General features: G+C 52.3%; 1 protein-coding gene across 1 annotated transcript; it reads right to left on the reverse strand.

Annotated features, from left to right (window-relative positions):
- Nucleotides 1-10,761: 10,761 nt before the first annotated feature.
- On the reverse strand, nucleotides 10,762-17,860 carry CDK5RAP1 (CDK5RAP1 mitochondrial tRNA methylthiotransferase). The gene is made up of 13 exons (XM_084296559.1): nucleotides 17,594-17,860; nucleotides 17,007-17,110; nucleotides 16,538-16,572; nucleotides 15,709-15,809; nucleotides 15,313-15,523; nucleotides 14,364-14,484; nucleotides 13,847-14,077; nucleotides 13,498-13,595; nucleotides 13,330-13,385; nucleotides 13,083-13,213; nucleotides 12,816-12,965; nucleotides 11,990-12,130; nucleotides 10,762-11,840 (listed from the first exon to the last, which is right to left on the reverse strand). The coding sequence occupies exons 1-13, from the start codon at nucleotides 17,814-17,816 to the stop codon at nucleotides 11,766-11,768; spliced, it is 1,677 nt and encodes a 558-aa protein (XP_084152685.1). The 5' UTR covers nucleotides 17,817-17,860; the 3' UTR covers nucleotides 10,762-11,765.
- Nucleotides 17,861-18,080: the final 220 nt, after the last annotated feature.

An 18,080-nucleotide genomic window follows, 5' to 3' on the forward strand; every position in this document is an offset into this window, starting at 1 on the left:
CAAATTCCATCATGCAATGTTACGGGATAATTTGTAACCAATTGCTTTGTGAAATGCCTTTTCGTACGAAGAAGGTATGGTAAACAGAAGTGACAGCCTCACTTAGAAAAAAGGTGCTTGTTAGAAAATCTTTTATTCTGTTAAAGAGAAGCTGTGCTGTTTTGAGAAGTAGGCTGAACAATTTATATTGCTCTTTTTCCGTGGAGGAAACTATGCTCTAGGAGCTGATTGCTCCATCTTGATTTAAAGTCTGTGAGACTCAAAAGATGTTAGTGAAATGTGTTGCTACAACTGCGATATTCTCACCAAGGCTGTTCCACTTATTACCGTTGCAGTTTTGCCCATTAGTGAATATTTGGTTCAGCATCATCAATATCAAACTACAATTTCTCAACCGTAAGTTGCGAACTTTTCTATATAATTTTTGTAGCAACATGTGGCTTTTCTGTGACTGGTGTTTCTGCCAACAGAGGATGCCCTCAGCAGAGCATGGGATGTGGGGAAGGAGTTGCTCTGCTCGCGGCAGGGGCAGCTCTGGTCCCCCCACACCAAGCAGTGTGCTGGGGGCATGGACACGGCTCTGCTCCCACTGCTCGCCGTGGTGAGAGCACCATGCATGGACCCTGCTGCCCTTACTGCAGGGTTTATAATTAGGGTTATAATTAGCGTTTATAATTAGCAGACCCAGACTGCTGCAGCAAGGCAGCCCCAGCGCGTGGCCCCCAGAGCCGTGTCTGTCCCTCCCCAGCTCTCGAGCCAGGCAGAGGCGCAGTTGCTGCTTCACTCCACGGAAAGTTTTCAGGATGTCACCCAAACATTTCATACACCAGATAACTCCAGAACAACAGCTTTCACCACCTGTGAACCCAGGGGGTTTGAGCCCCACAGGAAAATGAGAGTTGGGAACACCTGGGGGCAGGGGCAGCATTTCCCAGGCACTGCACCAGCCCTGGGGGCTCTGGGCAGGACAGGGCACTGCAGGCAGCTCTGCAAACCTGGCGGCCTCTGCCCCTGCCTCTCCTTCTCCTTCTCTCTCTCCGCAGGCATCGTCTTTTTTGGACTCCTTGGGAAAATCCAGTCTGCCCTCTCCAGTTTCCCGATGACCTTGGAGCACTCTGTGGAGCTGGACTTGCAGGTGCTGCCAGCGCCGGGCGTAGCCCCAGGACCTGGCTTTAGGGATGGTTCTGGATGGAGGCTCCCGCGCTCCCCAGCCTTCTCCCATGCCCCTATCCTCCTATGGCCGTGTCCTCACCGATAATAGAGCAATGGGACCTGCCCTACCCGCACACTGTGCCGGGTCTGGTCCCGACCCATCCCTTGCCTTTCCTCACCTTCCTGCCTTCCCACAGCCACAGCGCCTGCACTCACACCCGTTAATGTCTCCTCCTTTTTTTGCAGAACTACCCCTTTCCAGCTGTCTTCATCGACTGGCTCCTGCAGAGTAAGTGCAGCCCCAGGGGCAGCCCTGGGCTCCGCAGGGTGCCAGGAGCGGGGTGGCAGTGGGGGCAGCGGGTGGGATGGGGACACGGTGCTGGCACAGGTACAGCCGGGAGCAGGTCCAGCGGCTACGGGCAGATGCAGTCACACCATAAAACGAGGTCTGTGTGCTCCTGCTCATGCTCTGTACAGCCCTGGAAAAGTCACTTCACCTCTCATAAAAGGATTTAATAATATTTACTTAGTAGGAGTGAATAATGGTTCTCAGGATGCTGTGAGGATTAATTAATATTTGCAGAGGTGATTGTAAGAGCTTTGAGCTTCATATGCATGCAAAGTTAATATATAGAGGAGGGAAGAAAGAGTTGGAAGCCATCCCAGCTTCCCCAGAGGTGAATTCCTCAGGGCACTAAATCATCTCTGCCCATAACACCAGGGCTCCCCGGCACAGGCGGTGCACAGCAGGGCCCCGGGCAGGACCGCGGGGCTCTGCTGGGCTGGGGGCTCTCACGTGGCTCCGTCTCTCCCAGTTGCAGGCATCGATGCCAGGAGCACGCAGTAGGCACAGGGCCAGCAGTGCCTCAGGTAAGGGTTTGCTCACTGGGGACGGGGCTCGGAGCTGGGTGTGCTGGTCCTGGTGCTGGTGCCAGGCAAGGTGAGCCCAACAGGGTGAGCCTGGTGCCATTGTTGGGAGGCAGCAGGGGGCTGCTGCACCAAGCTGAGCTGCTCCCGCGATGCCCCTGCACTGCCTGAGCCTCATCTCCAGCATCCCCAGGTGCCCCCCGGACCATTCCCACCACTACACCAAGAGGAGGAGGAGCAAAGAGAGGAGGATGATACGATGCACAGAGAACAGACGTGAAAATGGGAGCAACACAACCAAGAAAATACGCTATTTCTTCTACCTTACATTTCAGCCTCACCAGGATTTGGTGGCTCTGCCAGCTGAGCCGTGCTGACTGCAGTGCTGCCGCGGTGCCAGTGGCAGGAGCTGTGGGTCCTGCCCGTGTGCTCTCCTGGCTGTCGTGGCTGTACGGTCACCGACAAAGACAGTGGCCTGATCCACAAGTCCTCCCCAGGCAACTGGGGCTGGGTTCAGGGCCAGTGATGGCCATGGCACGGGGACACGTCCCCAGTGTGTAACTGAGGCAGCCGGCAGCTAGCAGAAAGTCCTTCCACACGCACTGGTCCCACGTGAATGTTGTGAGCGTGCACCACGTGCACCAAATCCACAGAAAGGGAAGAAAGAAAAGGGACAAACACTGATGAAATGTAAGTCTTTGTCTTTGCTCTCCTCCTGCTTTGTGATTAGTTGACCACTTGAAAAGGAAATTTTTCTCTTTCCAGTGATTTCATATTGTTAAGAAGTAGGAAGAAAGGCCTACAATCTAATCTAAATATGTACGTAGCTGATTTGTTCACAGTTCTGATTTGAACTGATCAGAGTACATGCTATCCTGTCTTGTAATCTCCAAGTGGGTTTGGATGTGCTGCATTGTGGGTGAGGCCGATCCACGTCCCTTCTGTTACTCCTCGCAATAAAAAGGACTTTTCTTCATCTGCATTCAGCACGTGATTTGGTTTCTTTCCAAACTGCCAAAGGAGTTTTGCATTTGCAAGGGTTTTGTTATTTATCTCCCCTATCAGCTACAGGAGTAACTTGCCTGCAAAGAATATTTAATAGGCAAACCTGCTGGAAAGACGGGGAGCCACGACGAGCCGCAGCACCAGAGTTGGGCCTAAACCCTGCCCAGCTCTGCAGGACCGTGCCTCCCTCGCAATTTAAAGTAGCTGCAGAAATGTGGTCAGCGAGAGGAATAAATATTCACCTCATTTGTATTTATGCAGATTTATTCTGCCCTTGTCCCTGAGCTGCTGGTTCTTTTATTCCCTTTTCCTGCTCCCCGCTTGTTCCCAGCGAACCGGCAGCTGTTTTGACACGAACAAACGCGTTCCTCGCGCGCTGACAGGGTCGGGGCTGGGACCCCCGGGACCCCCCGGGCGTGTGGCCGCAGAGTGCGGGGGCTCAGGAGGGGCTCCCTGTGGCCGAGGCAGTTTCCTGGCTGCTGGCTATGCCAAAAAGCTTCGTGTCCCTGCCCCGATGCGCCTGGTGCCAGAGGATGTCACCATGTGCAACGAGCAGGTGGTCCTTCCCCTGAGAGGGCCTGCTGCAGTAAGTGCTGAAGTGCTGGGGGCTTGCACTTCGTGCCAGTGATGTGTGTGTTCAGCAGCAGGATGAGGCCGTGGGGCTGGCTGCCCCGTGACAGCCCCGGGAGGAGGCTGCAGAGCTCCGTGGCACAAAGGAGAGACAGAGCTCACTGCCACGGCCAAACTGCCCAATATGCAACGCCTCGCCAGGTACATTCGGCTTCCAATTCCTAAGGAAACGGGAGGAACAGGATGAAAGAAACTGCCAATTCTCAATTCAAGCTCACCGTCTGTGAATAATTTCAGAGACAGGTGTAAAGATCTCCTCCGTAATCCTGGAAAGAAAATGCCAAAAAGCAAATCCGCCCAGGTGGCCTGGCACAGCCCAGGCTGCTGCTCTCCCCGCTGCTGCAGGGACAGGGCGAGGGCTGTGGGGGCCCTGCGAGGTGCATGGGGCCAGGGCTGGGGCTGGCTGGGCACCTGGAGCTGCAGCTGCAACCCAAAAAAAGGGCAGGAGGGCAGCTTTGTGTGGAACTGCCCCGCCGGCCCCGAGCAGCGGTGATGGAGGCACGGGGAGGCTTCATCTCACTGCTGTGGCTGGGCTGTGCTGCAGATGACACTGCAGAAGACACACCGTAGATGACATGCTGCAGAAGACACTGCAGGTGACCTGCTGCAGGTGACACTGCCATTTGCAGCTGCTGCTGGAGCAGTGCTGCTGCCACATCCCTGTCCCTGGCCAGTGTGTCCGGAGTCCTCGGGGCTGGTTGTGTCTGGCTGGAGCACAGCTCAGACCATGCCAGCTCTTCTTGTCCAGCAGCACCTCGGATGTGTCTGTGTTTGCAGGCTTTGCTCTGACAGCGTGCCACCCAGCCTCCATCCGGCTTCTGTTGACACAACAGCGAGACACGAGGTCTGGGACTGCGGGTAAAGGTTTACTTTGGCGCACAGACCTGCAGAGCCAAAACACCGAGGGCAAACAGAGGCCTCAGCTTCCATTGTGTCTCCACTTTCCTGGTTCACAGGCTGGTGTCATTGCGCAAGAGCATCCAGTCCCACCGCAGCCAGCCAGGTTTGGGTGCCGGGGGGCTCTCCCACTAAGGCAAGGCAAGGGGAGTGCTGTGGGAGGGAGACGGGCAAAGCCCCTGCCCGTAGCCAGGGCAAGGAAAGGGGCTCCAAAGAGAGGAGCTGGCATGGGGAGGGGAGCCCACAGACCCTCAGTTTGTGCCCCCAGAGACTGGAAAGACTCAGGGTGCAGGGGGGGCTGGGGGCACCCCAGGGGGCGAGTAGCTTGGCTCTCATGTTCGGGGACATCAAGCTGTGGTTGTTCCATTCAGTGGATGCCACCTCCTCGACTGAGCACCCCCTGTCCCTCCTGAGGAGCCGCCAGCTCTGGGAGCTTCTTGCCTTGTCCCAGCCTTGGAGATCCCCCTGCTTCCCCCAGCAGTGCTGTGCCAAGCTGTGCCGTGCTTCCTTCCAAGCTCCGCACGGGGACAGTTTTCCCACAATCAGCACAAGGGCTTTTCATATGGAGCTCTGATCAAATAGTCATGGGAAAGTGTTTTTAATAATGTCAGAAAAAATCCCCTTTTTAAAGAGAAACTGGTTTTGGAAATGGCTAATGTTTTGTTCTGGTAGCTTCAAAGAAAATATTTTACTACTCTTTTTTAAACATCCTGTAATTAAATAACGGAAGGAAAGAAAAAGAAAGAAAGAAACAGGTTAAAAGATGAGGCTAAACAACCTGAAGAGAATGGAATGTTTTGTTGTAGCTCAAAAAAAAAAAAAACAAAAAACCTGTATCAGCTTGACCGAAAGTGAATCTTGTTTTTGTTTCCTTGCTTCAGCCATTACCCTTGGCATCTTCATGGATGCAGAAAGGGGAGGAGGACAATTCTGTCTGGCTTTTCATTTTCACAGCAGTGCACTGAATATTAATCAGCCTAAAAACAGTGCTGTAGGCACTGCTGCAAATTACAGATTCTGCACTGGGTACTAGTTTGCTGTGTAATTTTTGCATGCAAGTCAACAGCAGGGGTTGGGCAAGCTAATTCTCCTTTGTGACCTGACTTTGCAGATAGCAGACATAACACTGAACTTGAGTGTCCCTGAAGCACCCTGATATCTTTATTAGAAATGCCACTGTGCATCAGTTTGTTTTCGTGCCGGGGGTTCCTGTCAAGGAACCAGGCACCCTTCTCCTCCTCATTAACGTGAGGACTGCAGGCAGGGAAGCAGGGCTTTCCCCACAGCGTCTGGCCCAGCCCGGTGTCCTGCCCCTGCCCTGCCCTGCACCTTGCCTGTGGGACCTGGGAATGAAACCCAGGCATGGATGTCGCTATTCTTATGGAGGCTACGGACCAGGTACTGTGGTCTGTGGGCTTTGGCAGGTGAGGGGATGCTCAGGGAAAGCTCAGCCGTCACTTACAGCAATCTAGGCAGAAAACAGTAACTCTTCTGTTTTAATTTCCATCAAACTTTAATCAGCTGAAATGAGGAGAAAAGTCCTCGCAGGTGTCCAGCTGCCTGATGCAAGTACAAAGTTGTCATTAATTCGGGTGCTCGTTAGTGCCACTCTCAGGGCTGGTAGCAGCCCCGCACGCAGCCAGCCTCTGCCGTGACCCACACGGATACAGCCCGGGTGTGAAAGCTGTGAACGGGCACCTGGCTGCACCAGCAAACACAAAGGAGATGCTTTCTGACACCAGAGTGCCACAGCTGCTTTATGGGTGTGCTCCCACACAAGGACAGGATTTATCTTTGGCTCCACCGAAGGCACAGTGAGGACATCCCAGTAGGCTGAGGTGCTGGAAGGTGTCACAGCCCTGGGCAGTGTCTGCAGGGGCAACTCCTGTCAGCCTGGCTGCGGTGGGGTGGTTTGGGTCCCTGCTCACACACGGCCTTGGAATAATGTGAAAGAATTCCCCTTCACTTCCAGTTTTCTAGGGGAAGCCTTTCTAGCAGGGAAGGGAACGTGTCAGGCACGTGAGGCACCGTGGAGCCTCCCTGCAGCTGGCACGTCGCTGTAACACAGCACCACGTGCAGTCATTCCTTGTGCAGTTCTCAGACCAAGAGCGGCTGCTGCCAGAGGAAGATGGCGATGGCTTTGGCCATGCTGTGATTTCCCCTCTGCAGGCAAGCAGCTGACGTTGTTTCAGTTAAACGATCATCTGCAATGTTGTCCTTTCACTGCACTTTTGTCTTTCCCCCAGTGAAAACAAGTTCCCAGATTTCCCCATTTCCCAGTGACGTTCGCAGTGTGGGGAAGAAGCTGCAGTGTCTCCAGCACAGGAAATGTTTGTCAATGCTCTTTGTGTTTCAAAATGCCCCTCTGCTCTGCTGTGCTGACATTTTAGGCAAAATGCTGGTTTGAATCCCACTTAATTGTTTGCTCTCGCAAGTTTTCCAGGTAAAACATCAAATTGCTGTTGGTCTGTGTGCTGGAATCAAGGGGCACGAGGCAGTGTTTTTCCCTCCAGCAGCTTTGTGGCTCAGTCTGTGCTCCTGCTCTTATCGGCTGCTCCAGCTTTCCCCAGACCCCTGAGCTGTGAGTCCATGCTCCAGGTCCTGACCCCTCAACTGCAAAACAAGACCTCGAATCACACATACACACGTTTTCTTTCCAAACCAGCTTTCCAAAAGCTTGTGAGTGTTCCAGACCTGCTTGCCACAGCCCATGCCAGCAGCGTATTTACTGCAGGGGAGCCTGGTTCTTCTGCAGCTGCGTCTGTGAGAGCTGCTGGGCATCCTCCTGGCTCCATGCAGGGCTTGGTTGCAGGGACCAAAGTGGGTAGGGAGAGTGCAATGCGGTTATCCAAATGAATTGCACCATCATGCCTCACAGGAGGCATTTTAATTACCCTATTGATTCATGTTCTTGAGAGCAACCACCACGGCACAGCTCAGCCCGGGATCAAAGGGATGCAGCGAGAGCAGGAGTGAGGCAGCCCGTGGCCATCCCGCTTCACCTCCAGCCCTCCCCTCCGCACACATCGGGCTGGCTGGCCTGGGGCTGTTCCATGCCCATCCCCTAACCATGCCTGATGGCTAAATAATGCAGCCAGTGGGGGAAAAACAACTGAAAATATATGTGGAAGATACAGAGCCATTAATGAAAAACATCAGAAAACAGATATCAAGTAATGACACCATGACAAGAGCTTATTAATAGGAAAGTCTAAAGATAAAACTAATTTAAGCCTGATGAGACAGGACACCTCATCTTCACGAGAATGAGAAGTCAATAGTGAGCTGTCAGTAAAGGAAATAAATTGCTCACAAGGGAGAAGGAGAAGCCACAGGACGCCCAGGCCCCAGAGGACGGCAGACGCTCTGACAGGCTTGTGAGATACGCTGAATCCACAGACCCCTGCAAAATCAGATATGCCACTCCGCAGCAGCCCCTCTGTCATTGAAATGCAGCCCACAGCTCCAGGAAGGCTCCTGCAGCAGGGAGGGACTGGCAGCAGGCAGAAAGCAGGCGGGGGGCTCCTGGTGTGGGTGGGCTGAGCAGTCGGAGGGGTGGATGGACAGATTGACGGCCGCGCTGTGACGTGAGGGACAGACGGCGCTGGGAGTCCCGGAGCAGCCAGCCGTCCCCCATGCTTGGGACCACACGGGACTCCTGCTGCTGGCATCCACAGCAGCCAGTTTAAGAAACAAGTGAACGACATGTACGGCTGGTTTCAGAGATGGAATACACTTCAGAAGTATTGTTGATGTTGTGCTAAATCCCTAGGGCCTACCCACAAAGCAGGCTCCAGAGGCGGTGGTGAAAAGCCAGCAAAGGCAAGCCCACGGGCCTCTAGCCCCCAGCAGAGGAGCAGGCCCAGGGACACGGCAGAGCTGCCCCAAGGCCATCACTCGAGCAGCCAGCAGAGGTGTGAGACCCCTGAAAAGGGAAGGAAAAGCCTCACCCTCAGCATGGCCTGGCAGATTGTCACCGGGAGGCAATGCCTCTCGTCACCTGCCACTTTTAGCTGCATGGACTCTTCAGCTAACCTGAAGCAAACTGTGCCTACAAGCTGCCGCTGGGGAAAGCGTCGATTTTTCCCTTCAGCTTCATTTTTATCCAGGGTGAGAGCGGATTGCAGCCTGCCGGCATCCCGGGGCAAGCTGCGGCACCACAGCCAGCTCTGGCAGGGGAAGAAACCCAACTGGCAGCTTCAGCTGCTGGGGAATTCTTGGAGAAGGGGGCAAGGCTGGGTAGGGAGGGTATAGATGGTGATGGGAATGTAGTGAGATTGTCTTCAGGCTAATAAACTGCAGCGGTGAGCAGACGAGCACAGCCTCAACACACTCACTGCAGTCTGTCCCTCCTCCCTGTAAGCACAGGCAGACCCGAGAACAAACAGGTTTGTGCCTTAGGGCTGTGGAGATGTGAGTTCGGAGAACAAGGGTCCTTTGTTCACTGTGACAGTGACCTTCCTACCACTCCGTAACATCGCGTTTGTGTTCACACCCAGCCTCACTCAACTGCAAGGCACACTGCAAGCAGAAAGAGGGCAGTCTGCATGTGGCATGAAGTTCTGTGCCAGGAGATGCCTCAGGGCACGGCTAAAGCTTGAAAGCAAACATTGTCCCAGCACCTCAGGTCTGGGCTTGGAAAACTCGTCTGTCAGATGCCTCGTGAGGTGTTTGCCAGCTGATGACTGCAGGGCCTCATCAGAACCAAAGAAAGGATTGCAGGTGTACCTGGGGCACAACCGGCCCCTTGGAAGCACGAAAAGGTTCAGAGAGACCCTAGGACAGTTGCTGAGGTCCCACAAAAGGATGAGCTGTTGGAAACCCCGACTGGGCAGGCCACTGCTTTGGTTTGGAACTACAGCTGTGTGATCCCAGCAAAATAAATCTTTTTGATCACTGAGATATATGGAAATACCAAAACAGTCCAACTTCCAATTCAAGAAGGCACAAGCCTAAATCAGCACGGGAGATTTAAATTCCTGTGGATTTCAGGACTCTTGTCCCTGTGCAGGCTAGGAAAAGGAACATACAACAAGGAGCATGAGGCAGAATGACATGAGACAATTCAGCTCTCCCAACAGCCAAACGCAAGGACGTCTTCTGACATGCAATACAGAAACTGCAGAACACCTCTAGTCCCTGAGGGGAAAACAAAAACAAAAGTCCTGCTTCCAAGCAGTGTCAAATGATTAACAGCCTCCAAGGTCATTGTAAGCGCTTCCTAATGGATGCTTTGGTGCCTTAAAGCCTCAGCCTTCATTCCTGAGGCCTATAAAAACTAAGGAGGCAAGGTAAATGGTAAGCACTATGGCTCCTTGGGGAGTCTGTGCAGTGAGCATTATCACCTTCTCATCAAAATGTAAAACCCAGCTTTCCTCCTCGTTAGTCTCTCGCTCTTAAAATAATGACTGTAAAAAGACCACAGCTGGCTTCAAAGCTGGCTGGAGCAGGGAGGGCACACCGAGGTCTGCATTTCTCGCTTGGCAATAGGTGCTTGTGGGGAACAGGTCAAAACAAGCAGGGAAAGGCACTCAGCCCTTTTCACGGGGTCCTGGCTTGGGCCATGGTTTCAAGATGCATGGGAAAGCGTGAGCTGAAGGAGATGCTACAGGGCTGTGAAAACTGGGCCACTTACTGAAGCAAACACAGGTTGGCTTCAGTACCCGTCACTGCTGAGAGATGATGCTTATACATCCTGCCCCTTCCTTTGGTATTTCAAACCCAACAGCTTCTTGCTGCCTCTTTCTTAAGAGCCTGCTGGCCGAAGGCTTACACTCACCAGACAGCAGAGGTCTAAGACTTGGTTTGTGAATTTGGGCCTCAGACACTTTCCCATGTGGAGGCAGGATAGCAGAAGGACATTTATCACCACCTCAAAACCCACACTGATCCGTGCTGACCGTGCAGATTCACTTCCATGAGAAGAGGATCAACTCTGAGATAATCAGCAAAATGTATTTGTTTCTTAAACTAAGGTCTAACAGACGTTCAGTGAACCACACTGTTTTCATAGATTATATCTAGATAGAGCTGAACAGGAGAGACTTTCTACAAAAATGCCTAGATGCTTATTTAAAAATTCTGCAAATTCATGCAGTGACTGCTCTACTGAGTTGATCAGCTGCTCCTTCAAAATCTCTCTGGACAGTCTTTTACAATAACTTCTTTTAGTTGCATGATAATCAACATTAAAAGTTGTGATTCTGTCTCACATCTCAGAAGAGAGAGTTGGCTTACAAGCGTAGGTTGCACACACACACTTTAATTTAGCAGTCCAAGCTGGAATATGACACAATGCAGCCACAGTTAACTGCAGGCTCTGATAAAAATAAGGAACTGTAAGATGCACTTATGAAGCTATTGTCCTTTTAAAATGGCACAATTTCTTCCCTCTTGTGAACCAAAGGGAAGGACGTACCACAGGAAAGAAGTACAATGCTGTAGCTAAAGACTTAACAGGCTAGAGAGAGAATGCTAAGGTGGAAGCTAGTTCTTCCAGTGCATTCTCTAAGGCCTGGAGACAGGGAAAACTTAGAATCAAATAACACCAGAGCAAGGGCAAGGCTGCATTCCTTCAGCCTCAGATACAACAGATTAACCAGCACTCACACTCATTAAACATCATTTTATATTCCACAGTTTGGTGTTACATTCCATCATAAAGGCACAGTGCAAGTTCTTACTTCCCCCTTCCAAACATCTTGCAGCTGAGGAAGTTATTATTTGGAAAGAATTCATCACAATCTTCTCAACAATCTTGTTCTTCAAGTTGTTCATCCCTTTGGCAGTTCTCCTGCGACTCTCCAGCAGTTACTAGAGCTGTGTTTTCTAGGTTCTCCCAGTTTTTTGCAGCTCCTAAATTCAGTGGAGCTATTAGGAATGATCTGCCCTGCAGACATAAATTTCTCAGGCTGGGCTGCGTTAGAGGACAGGCCTGCAGCACAAGGGTGGGCTGAGCTTGACAGCAAGTGAAGACACCAGAGCACACGGTGCTTGGGTTTGGCACATCCATGCACAGCTTCCCTCCCTTTTGTCTACAAACTTGCACAGATCTGTATGGGGCAGGCTGTAGCCAAAATGTAGATATACCTAATGTATAGATAAAATACAACACATCGCTGTTTCTGCCCCTTCTCCACCTGTCCAAACTTCGTTGTTTCTTCCCGGGGAGAACGTGCTACTTTTGAGTTATCCCTGCTGCCAGTGGACGATGTCAAGCTGTAGAGCAGGCAAGGGTGGTACGACAAAGCGGAACTCCCTTCAAGGTCTGAGAACTGGCAGAGGTTACCTGAAAGAAACAGCACAACATTCCTCAGGAACAAAAAGGCTGAGGAGGATCCATTCTAATTTTAGGCTCCCTGGGCAGCAGCTCTTGTAGGAAACAGCACTGCGCAGAAAAAAAAGAGCCCAAGGAAACAAGAATTATAGGCACGTCACCTTCACCAAAACATAGTCCCCTGGCTGGGCTCTGACCAGAGCCTTGCAGCCTGCAGCATCCTTTATCTCAGCATCAGGGAAGATCACTTTGATGTTGCCATCGTTCCTCCCACACAACTCTGAGGCAGAGCGCTTGCTGGGCTGGAAGGAAGACAGGGAACATTACCTGCATGGCAATAGCTCTGATTCACTGCTGGGTTTTATTGTATCAGAAATTAATTGAGAACAATTGTCAGTATTAAAAGCCACGTTCCACACTTAACCATGACATGTAAAAGGTCCTATGGCCTGAGCTGTTGCTAAGAGCCACGCAAAGACAAGGTTTGAAAGCCTACACTAATTCCATGTTTGGCCAGAGACGTGTCCCTAACCTATCCCATCCCTTCCCAGGACTGCCAGTCCTTCAGAAAGAAGCCTCACCTTCACAAACGCCTGAAAGACCCACAATGTTGTGCGTAGCTATCAAGCAGCTATTAGTCAGTCTCATCCAGTTACCTCTTTAGAGCCTGTGCTATACAACATTCCAACTCTGGTGAGTTCCCCAATGCCTGCCTCTGTATTTGGACCAAGGATTTTAGAAGCAAAGTGGCTAAAGTCCTAAACCAAAGGGATTACGAATTTACTTAGCACCACTTTTTGCTCAGGTCAGTGCTCTGGAAAACCAGGCTGACCACTTGAGTGTGTGCAGTGTGCGCACGTGGTCTTGGAGTCTCAGGATCGTGTGGGGGAAAGATGAGAAGTGAAGGCAGAAGTGATGACTGTGGCCTGTAGCCTTGGCTCTTGTACAACAAGAGGGGAGAAAGACAACTGTTTCAGGCATGCTCACCCCTTCCACCAGCACCAGCTGAGACTGGCCCACCATCGCCTCGTTTGCTCTTGCAGCCTCCTCTCGGAAGACAGCAATGAGCTCCTGCAGACGCCTCTGCTTTACATCCGCAGGGACGTCGTCCTGCAGCCGGTGATACGCCCGGGTTTTCTGCAAACAGACAAAGCGAGTGCAGCTTCTCAACAAGCAGAAAATCTGAGATCAGAGCCATGTCTAACCAGTAGATGGACAGAGAAAAGACTCTTCTTCATCAGGTCTTGCACTCACCTGTCTCATGCTGTAAGCGAACAGGAAGCCTATGTTGTAGCGGACTTTCCGCAGCAAGGACACGGTCTGCTGGTGATCTTCTTCTGTCTCCCCGCAGAAACCCGCAATGAAATCACTGCTCAAACTCACTCCTGTCCCAAAGACACAGACTTACAACTCACTCGAGGAAGAGAAGAACATTTCACTCCAGAAAGGACAGTAAGATACAGCCCTGCTGAGCTCAGATCAACCCAAAGGGAGTCCCTACCTGGAATGGAGTCACGCACATGGTGCACAAGCTCTAAATATGCTTCCCTTGTGTATCTACAATGAACAACACATGGATTTGCTGATCAGAAACCCAGATGTTGGTGAGGAGAAACCAGCACCCTAAATGAGGGATCAGCTCACAGGGCTCCCGGTGGCCATCACTCACCCTCGTCGCATGGCCTCCAGGACTCGTGTGCTTCCACTCTGGGCTGGGAGATGAAGCTGTTTGCAGATGTTGTGTCGCTCCTGGATAAGCTGCAGGACCTGCGATGGGCATTCAGGAGACGTCATAGACAGCTCAACTCTACCAGAACGCCAAAGCAAAGAGTCTCCCCCAGGTAAAATTCAGCAAATTGAAAACCTGCCAGGTTTAGCTCACACATCCCCCTTGCCAGGAGCTGCCGTTCCCATTCTGTGACTCCCTGGTTCCCTTTGGGAAAGAGGCACAGCCCACATCCAACAGATCACAGATGCCTGCCTGCCAGCAGAGGTCCAGGTATTTATTTCACACTTGCCTCGTCAGGAAAATCCTTGGGGTGTGGAGAAGTGAAACGGATCCTCATTTCTGGATCAATTCTGGAAACCTGGTCCAGAAGATGTGCAAAACGCAATCCTCCTGGCTTAGCTTTGTAGACAGTGCTAAAGCCACGACTGAGGACAGGGGCAGCTGCTGACTGGAACTGCACCTCAGACACATCTCGAAAGCTGTTGACATTCTGACCCAAAAGAGTCACTTCTTTCACCCCCTACAAAGATAAACAGAGAGGAAAAAATACAACCATACAGGACGTCCAAGCTGCAATGGCAGCCATGGTTCTACTCTTACTTGGGGAAGAATCCCCAGGGGGAACCCTCCCCTGCCCTGTCTGTCTCAGAGCATTGCAGTGGAAATCAAACACAACTGGAGGAGCCCTACTGCAACGTTACCTCCAGAGGTGAAGGCTGTGTCATCAGCCAGAGGTATCTCTGAAAATATTTTCATGGAGAACCTGCCTGTGATTTGGGACAGGTGGGAAGCGAGCTCTGCCTCACCTGATCCGAGAGCATCTTCACTTCCTGCAGAATGGAAGCAATGGGGCGGCTCCTCTCACGGCCACGGGTGAAGGGCACAATGCAATAGCTGCACATGTTGTCACAGCCCCGCATGATAGATCTGCCGGGAGGTGAAGCACAGGTCACAACACGATCTCTCTGGAAGAATCATCCACGTTGCAGCCTGCCCTGCTTTGACCTGGCCCAGCACTGCTGCCCTCAGCCAACTTCCTTGTCTGCAGCACACACAGCACCAACTCTGAACGCAGCTTTGCAGCTTTCCCTGACACACCACTCCAATCAGAGCTGACTTCTACTTGCCCCCTAGCTAACACCTCCTAATTTTCCACGCACATTTCCAAGAAACTCAGAAAGCAACTTATGGGATGCAGACTTGCACTGCAATCTGGCAGTGATGAAAGATCCTTCTGCACTCTGCTCCTACAGAGGGTGACAGCTGTCCCTCTGTACACTACAGACACACTGAGCAGAATCTGACTTCATTGTTTGGGAATCTTATCAAATCCAGACAAATGCAAATAAACCCCACAAAAATGACAACACATGGAGCATTAGAAGAGTTATATATAACCTGGGACAGCACATAGCAGAAGACAGGGGATGAGAGAGGCACGAGCTTAGAAAGGGACAAATGTCAGTGGAACAGAAATCACTCGGTGCAGCAACAGGCTTAGACAACCAACGTTCTCCAAGGACACTAAGAGAAGCCTGCAGCCAGCCAGAGCACAGGGCAGTCTCTCCAGGGCTCAGTCAGACAGCAAAGAGACAGCAAACAGAGTCTAGGAAACTGGTGCCTCTGGGCTGCCGGGAGTGAGTGCGGCCAGGCATTGCCTGTTTCGGGTAGCTGCTGTCACTGGCATGTCTGTTCTGGGCAGCAATACTTCCAAACAAAAACCACAGAAACGTGCACAGAAAATAAGGTACTTACACAAATGCTGTTGTGCCACCTGCGCTAGTCTGGACAGGCAGAATATCTGCGTAAGTCTCATCTAGTGACAGCAGGACATTAGCAGCTTGCTGGCCAGACTCAGCCACGGCCAGCAGCCGAGGAAGGTCACGGTACGCATCGGGGCCTGCCACAATATCGACTAGCTTCTCCCTGTGCAGAATCTCCTCCTTAAGCCTCTCAGCCATGCATCCTGCCACCAAAGGAGAAGGGTCCTTGTGAGGAAGTGCCCACCCCCAGTCAGCCTGCTGTACCCCTTCCCTAGCTGTGTTCACCCTGCAGAAAAGGCTTGATGCCACCAGAGGGGAAAAAAAAGGAACATAATGGGATGTGGCACATCAGCGCGTGCTCCCCACTGCCGCACAGCCCGGCAGGTACCTAGAATCCCGATGCGGAGGGGCAGGCGATCCTGCTGCCGCCGGGCTTTCAGTGCCTTGAGGTGCTGCAGGCGATTCCAGATAGCCTGCTCAGCCTTCTCCCTGGGAAACCAGGAAAAGAGGGGTTATTCCCATCGCTGCACTTTAACAGTCCTCCAGCTCAAAGCAGCTCAAGTGCTTTCAGAGAACAGAGCTAAAGACAGAGAACCAAGAATCCTCCTGATGGATCTGATGGTACATGGAAGTGCTTTCTGTGCTGTGTAGGTTATGTCTTGACTCATCTGCTACCATTTTGCTTGCTTAGGAACATCACCACTTCAGAAACAACTCCCAGACTAAGCTCTTGCAGAGAAAAAGTCTGCCTTAGCCAGCAAATATCAGCAACCTTGCAAGAGACAGTGCACGTTCAACATCTGCATGCAGGTAAAAAACAAGCAAAGTTCCCTATATATTTATATCCCAAATATACCCTAAATGGATTTCCCAATTTTTTGTAGTACAGACCTTGTACTAAACAGACAGGCACTTCAACCAGAGTCAAAAAGTAAAAAAAAAATAAAAATCATACAAGCACAAATGCCTGTGAGTCTCTCACTGCCCATGAGATATATACACAGCGTACACTACCAAGGAGCTTTTTCTCACCATACAGTAACTAATTACACAATTAGTGTTATGTATCATAACATCAACTAGCTCTAGCCGAAGCTAAATGGGCAGTTTCACATCTGCCTGCTGTTTTCAATACACAGTGTATTTATCGCCTCAGTTTTCAAATTGCAATTCCTTTAAAACCACCCAAAAAGCAGCAGTGACAAAAGGTTCCTTACCTCACAGAACAGGTAACAAGCAGAATCACATCTGCCTAGATTGAGAAGGAAGGAGAAATTGTAAAAACAGCACACATAACCTGAACAGGTAGACTATAAAACTCACTTAACTTAGCAAAAAGGATCTGCCTAAAACCACTTTGGGTTTCAATGACCAGATTTGCAAGAAAACTTAGCAGAAAACACGCAGAGCCTTCCACAAAACAGCAGAAGTAAACTCAGATAAAGATAAATCAGGAGCATCCCACCGTGTCCAATCCCCTGCCCCAGCTGAGAGGGAACCCAGCAGTTTAAATGAGGCAAAAAAAAAAGACTGCTTTCTAGCATGCTTGTTAGGTAGTTTCCTTTACTGCACCTACTCATGCTGCACAAATCCCACCACCCTGTGGGATGGCACTACTCAAGACAAGTCCTACGACTTGGTGGTGTGCAGCTCTCCCAGGCCTGCTTTCCAGAGGAGCTGCCTCACCTCATCCACCTCCTTTGTCCTCGTGTAGCCGTTCTTCTGCAGGATCGCCCAAGCGATCTCTGTATCATTGACGTTCATCTGGCAGCCATAGGTCTCCAGGTACACTGCAACAAAGGCAGAGACGGGGGTGACACAGATATCCGCCTTGAATCGAACTCTCATTTACAAGCTCTTTCTATGATCCCCTCCACAGGAAGCAAGCAGCAGTCCCACAAGAGGTGAGCTGCACTAAAGGTACTTTCCCTTCCAGCCGATACAGACAAGGCAAGCCAAAATTAAAGGCAGGCTCTGCTGGTGGCACCGGGAAACCCGAGTGCCTCCGAGCACATCACTCCAACACTAGAGGCCTGGACAGTGGCTAGCGGAGGGGCTGAAGCTCCTGCCCTGCTGAGACACGGAACTCATTGCAATTAATGCCCCTCTCCCCTGGGCACTGCATCCTGCGAGCCCTGCCACAGCTGCTGCCGGCACCCCGGGGCGCCCACAGCCCCGCAGCTCTCCCACCACGACCCCCACCGGGGCTTCAGCCTGGCCTCGGCCCGGCGGGCAAGGCAGGGCAGGGCAGGGCAGGGCCCGGCGGCACCGACCTGTGCCAGGCCCGGCGGCAGCGCCCCGCTCCGGCCCGGGGGGCGGTGGCGGCCCGGGGGGAGCCCTCAGGAAATGCCTCAGGTCCGGCCCCGGGGGCAGCGCGGCCCCGCGGCCCCCCGGCCGCTCGCCGGGCCCGCAGCTCGCTCCGCGGGAGGCCCCGGGGCTGGCAGCCACCGAGCCGAGGCGCCCGGCCGCCCGCAGCACGCGGCCGCAGCCCTGCATGGCCGGGACCGGGGGACAGGACCGGGACCGGGGACGGGGACGGAGGCGGCGCGGCCCCGGTGTGCGCCGCCAGCAGCGGCCCCGCCGCGTCCCCGCCCCGCATCCCCGCGTTCCGCTCCGGCACCGTTCCGCCGGGGCTCGCCCGGTCCCTGCAGCGTCCCACCCCCCCCAAAAAATAAATAAATAAAGGGAAAAGCGCGATCGTGCCCGGTGTTTTTTGACATAAAGGTGTCCTAAAAGGCCCTCCCGGCCCCCTCTCCGCCC

Source organism: Netta rufina (genome assembly GCF_964035555.1).
Source record: "Netta rufina genome assembly, chromosome: 16".
Taxonomy (NCBI): Eukaryota; Metazoa; Chordata; class Aves; order Anseriformes; family Anatidae; genus Netta; species Netta rufina.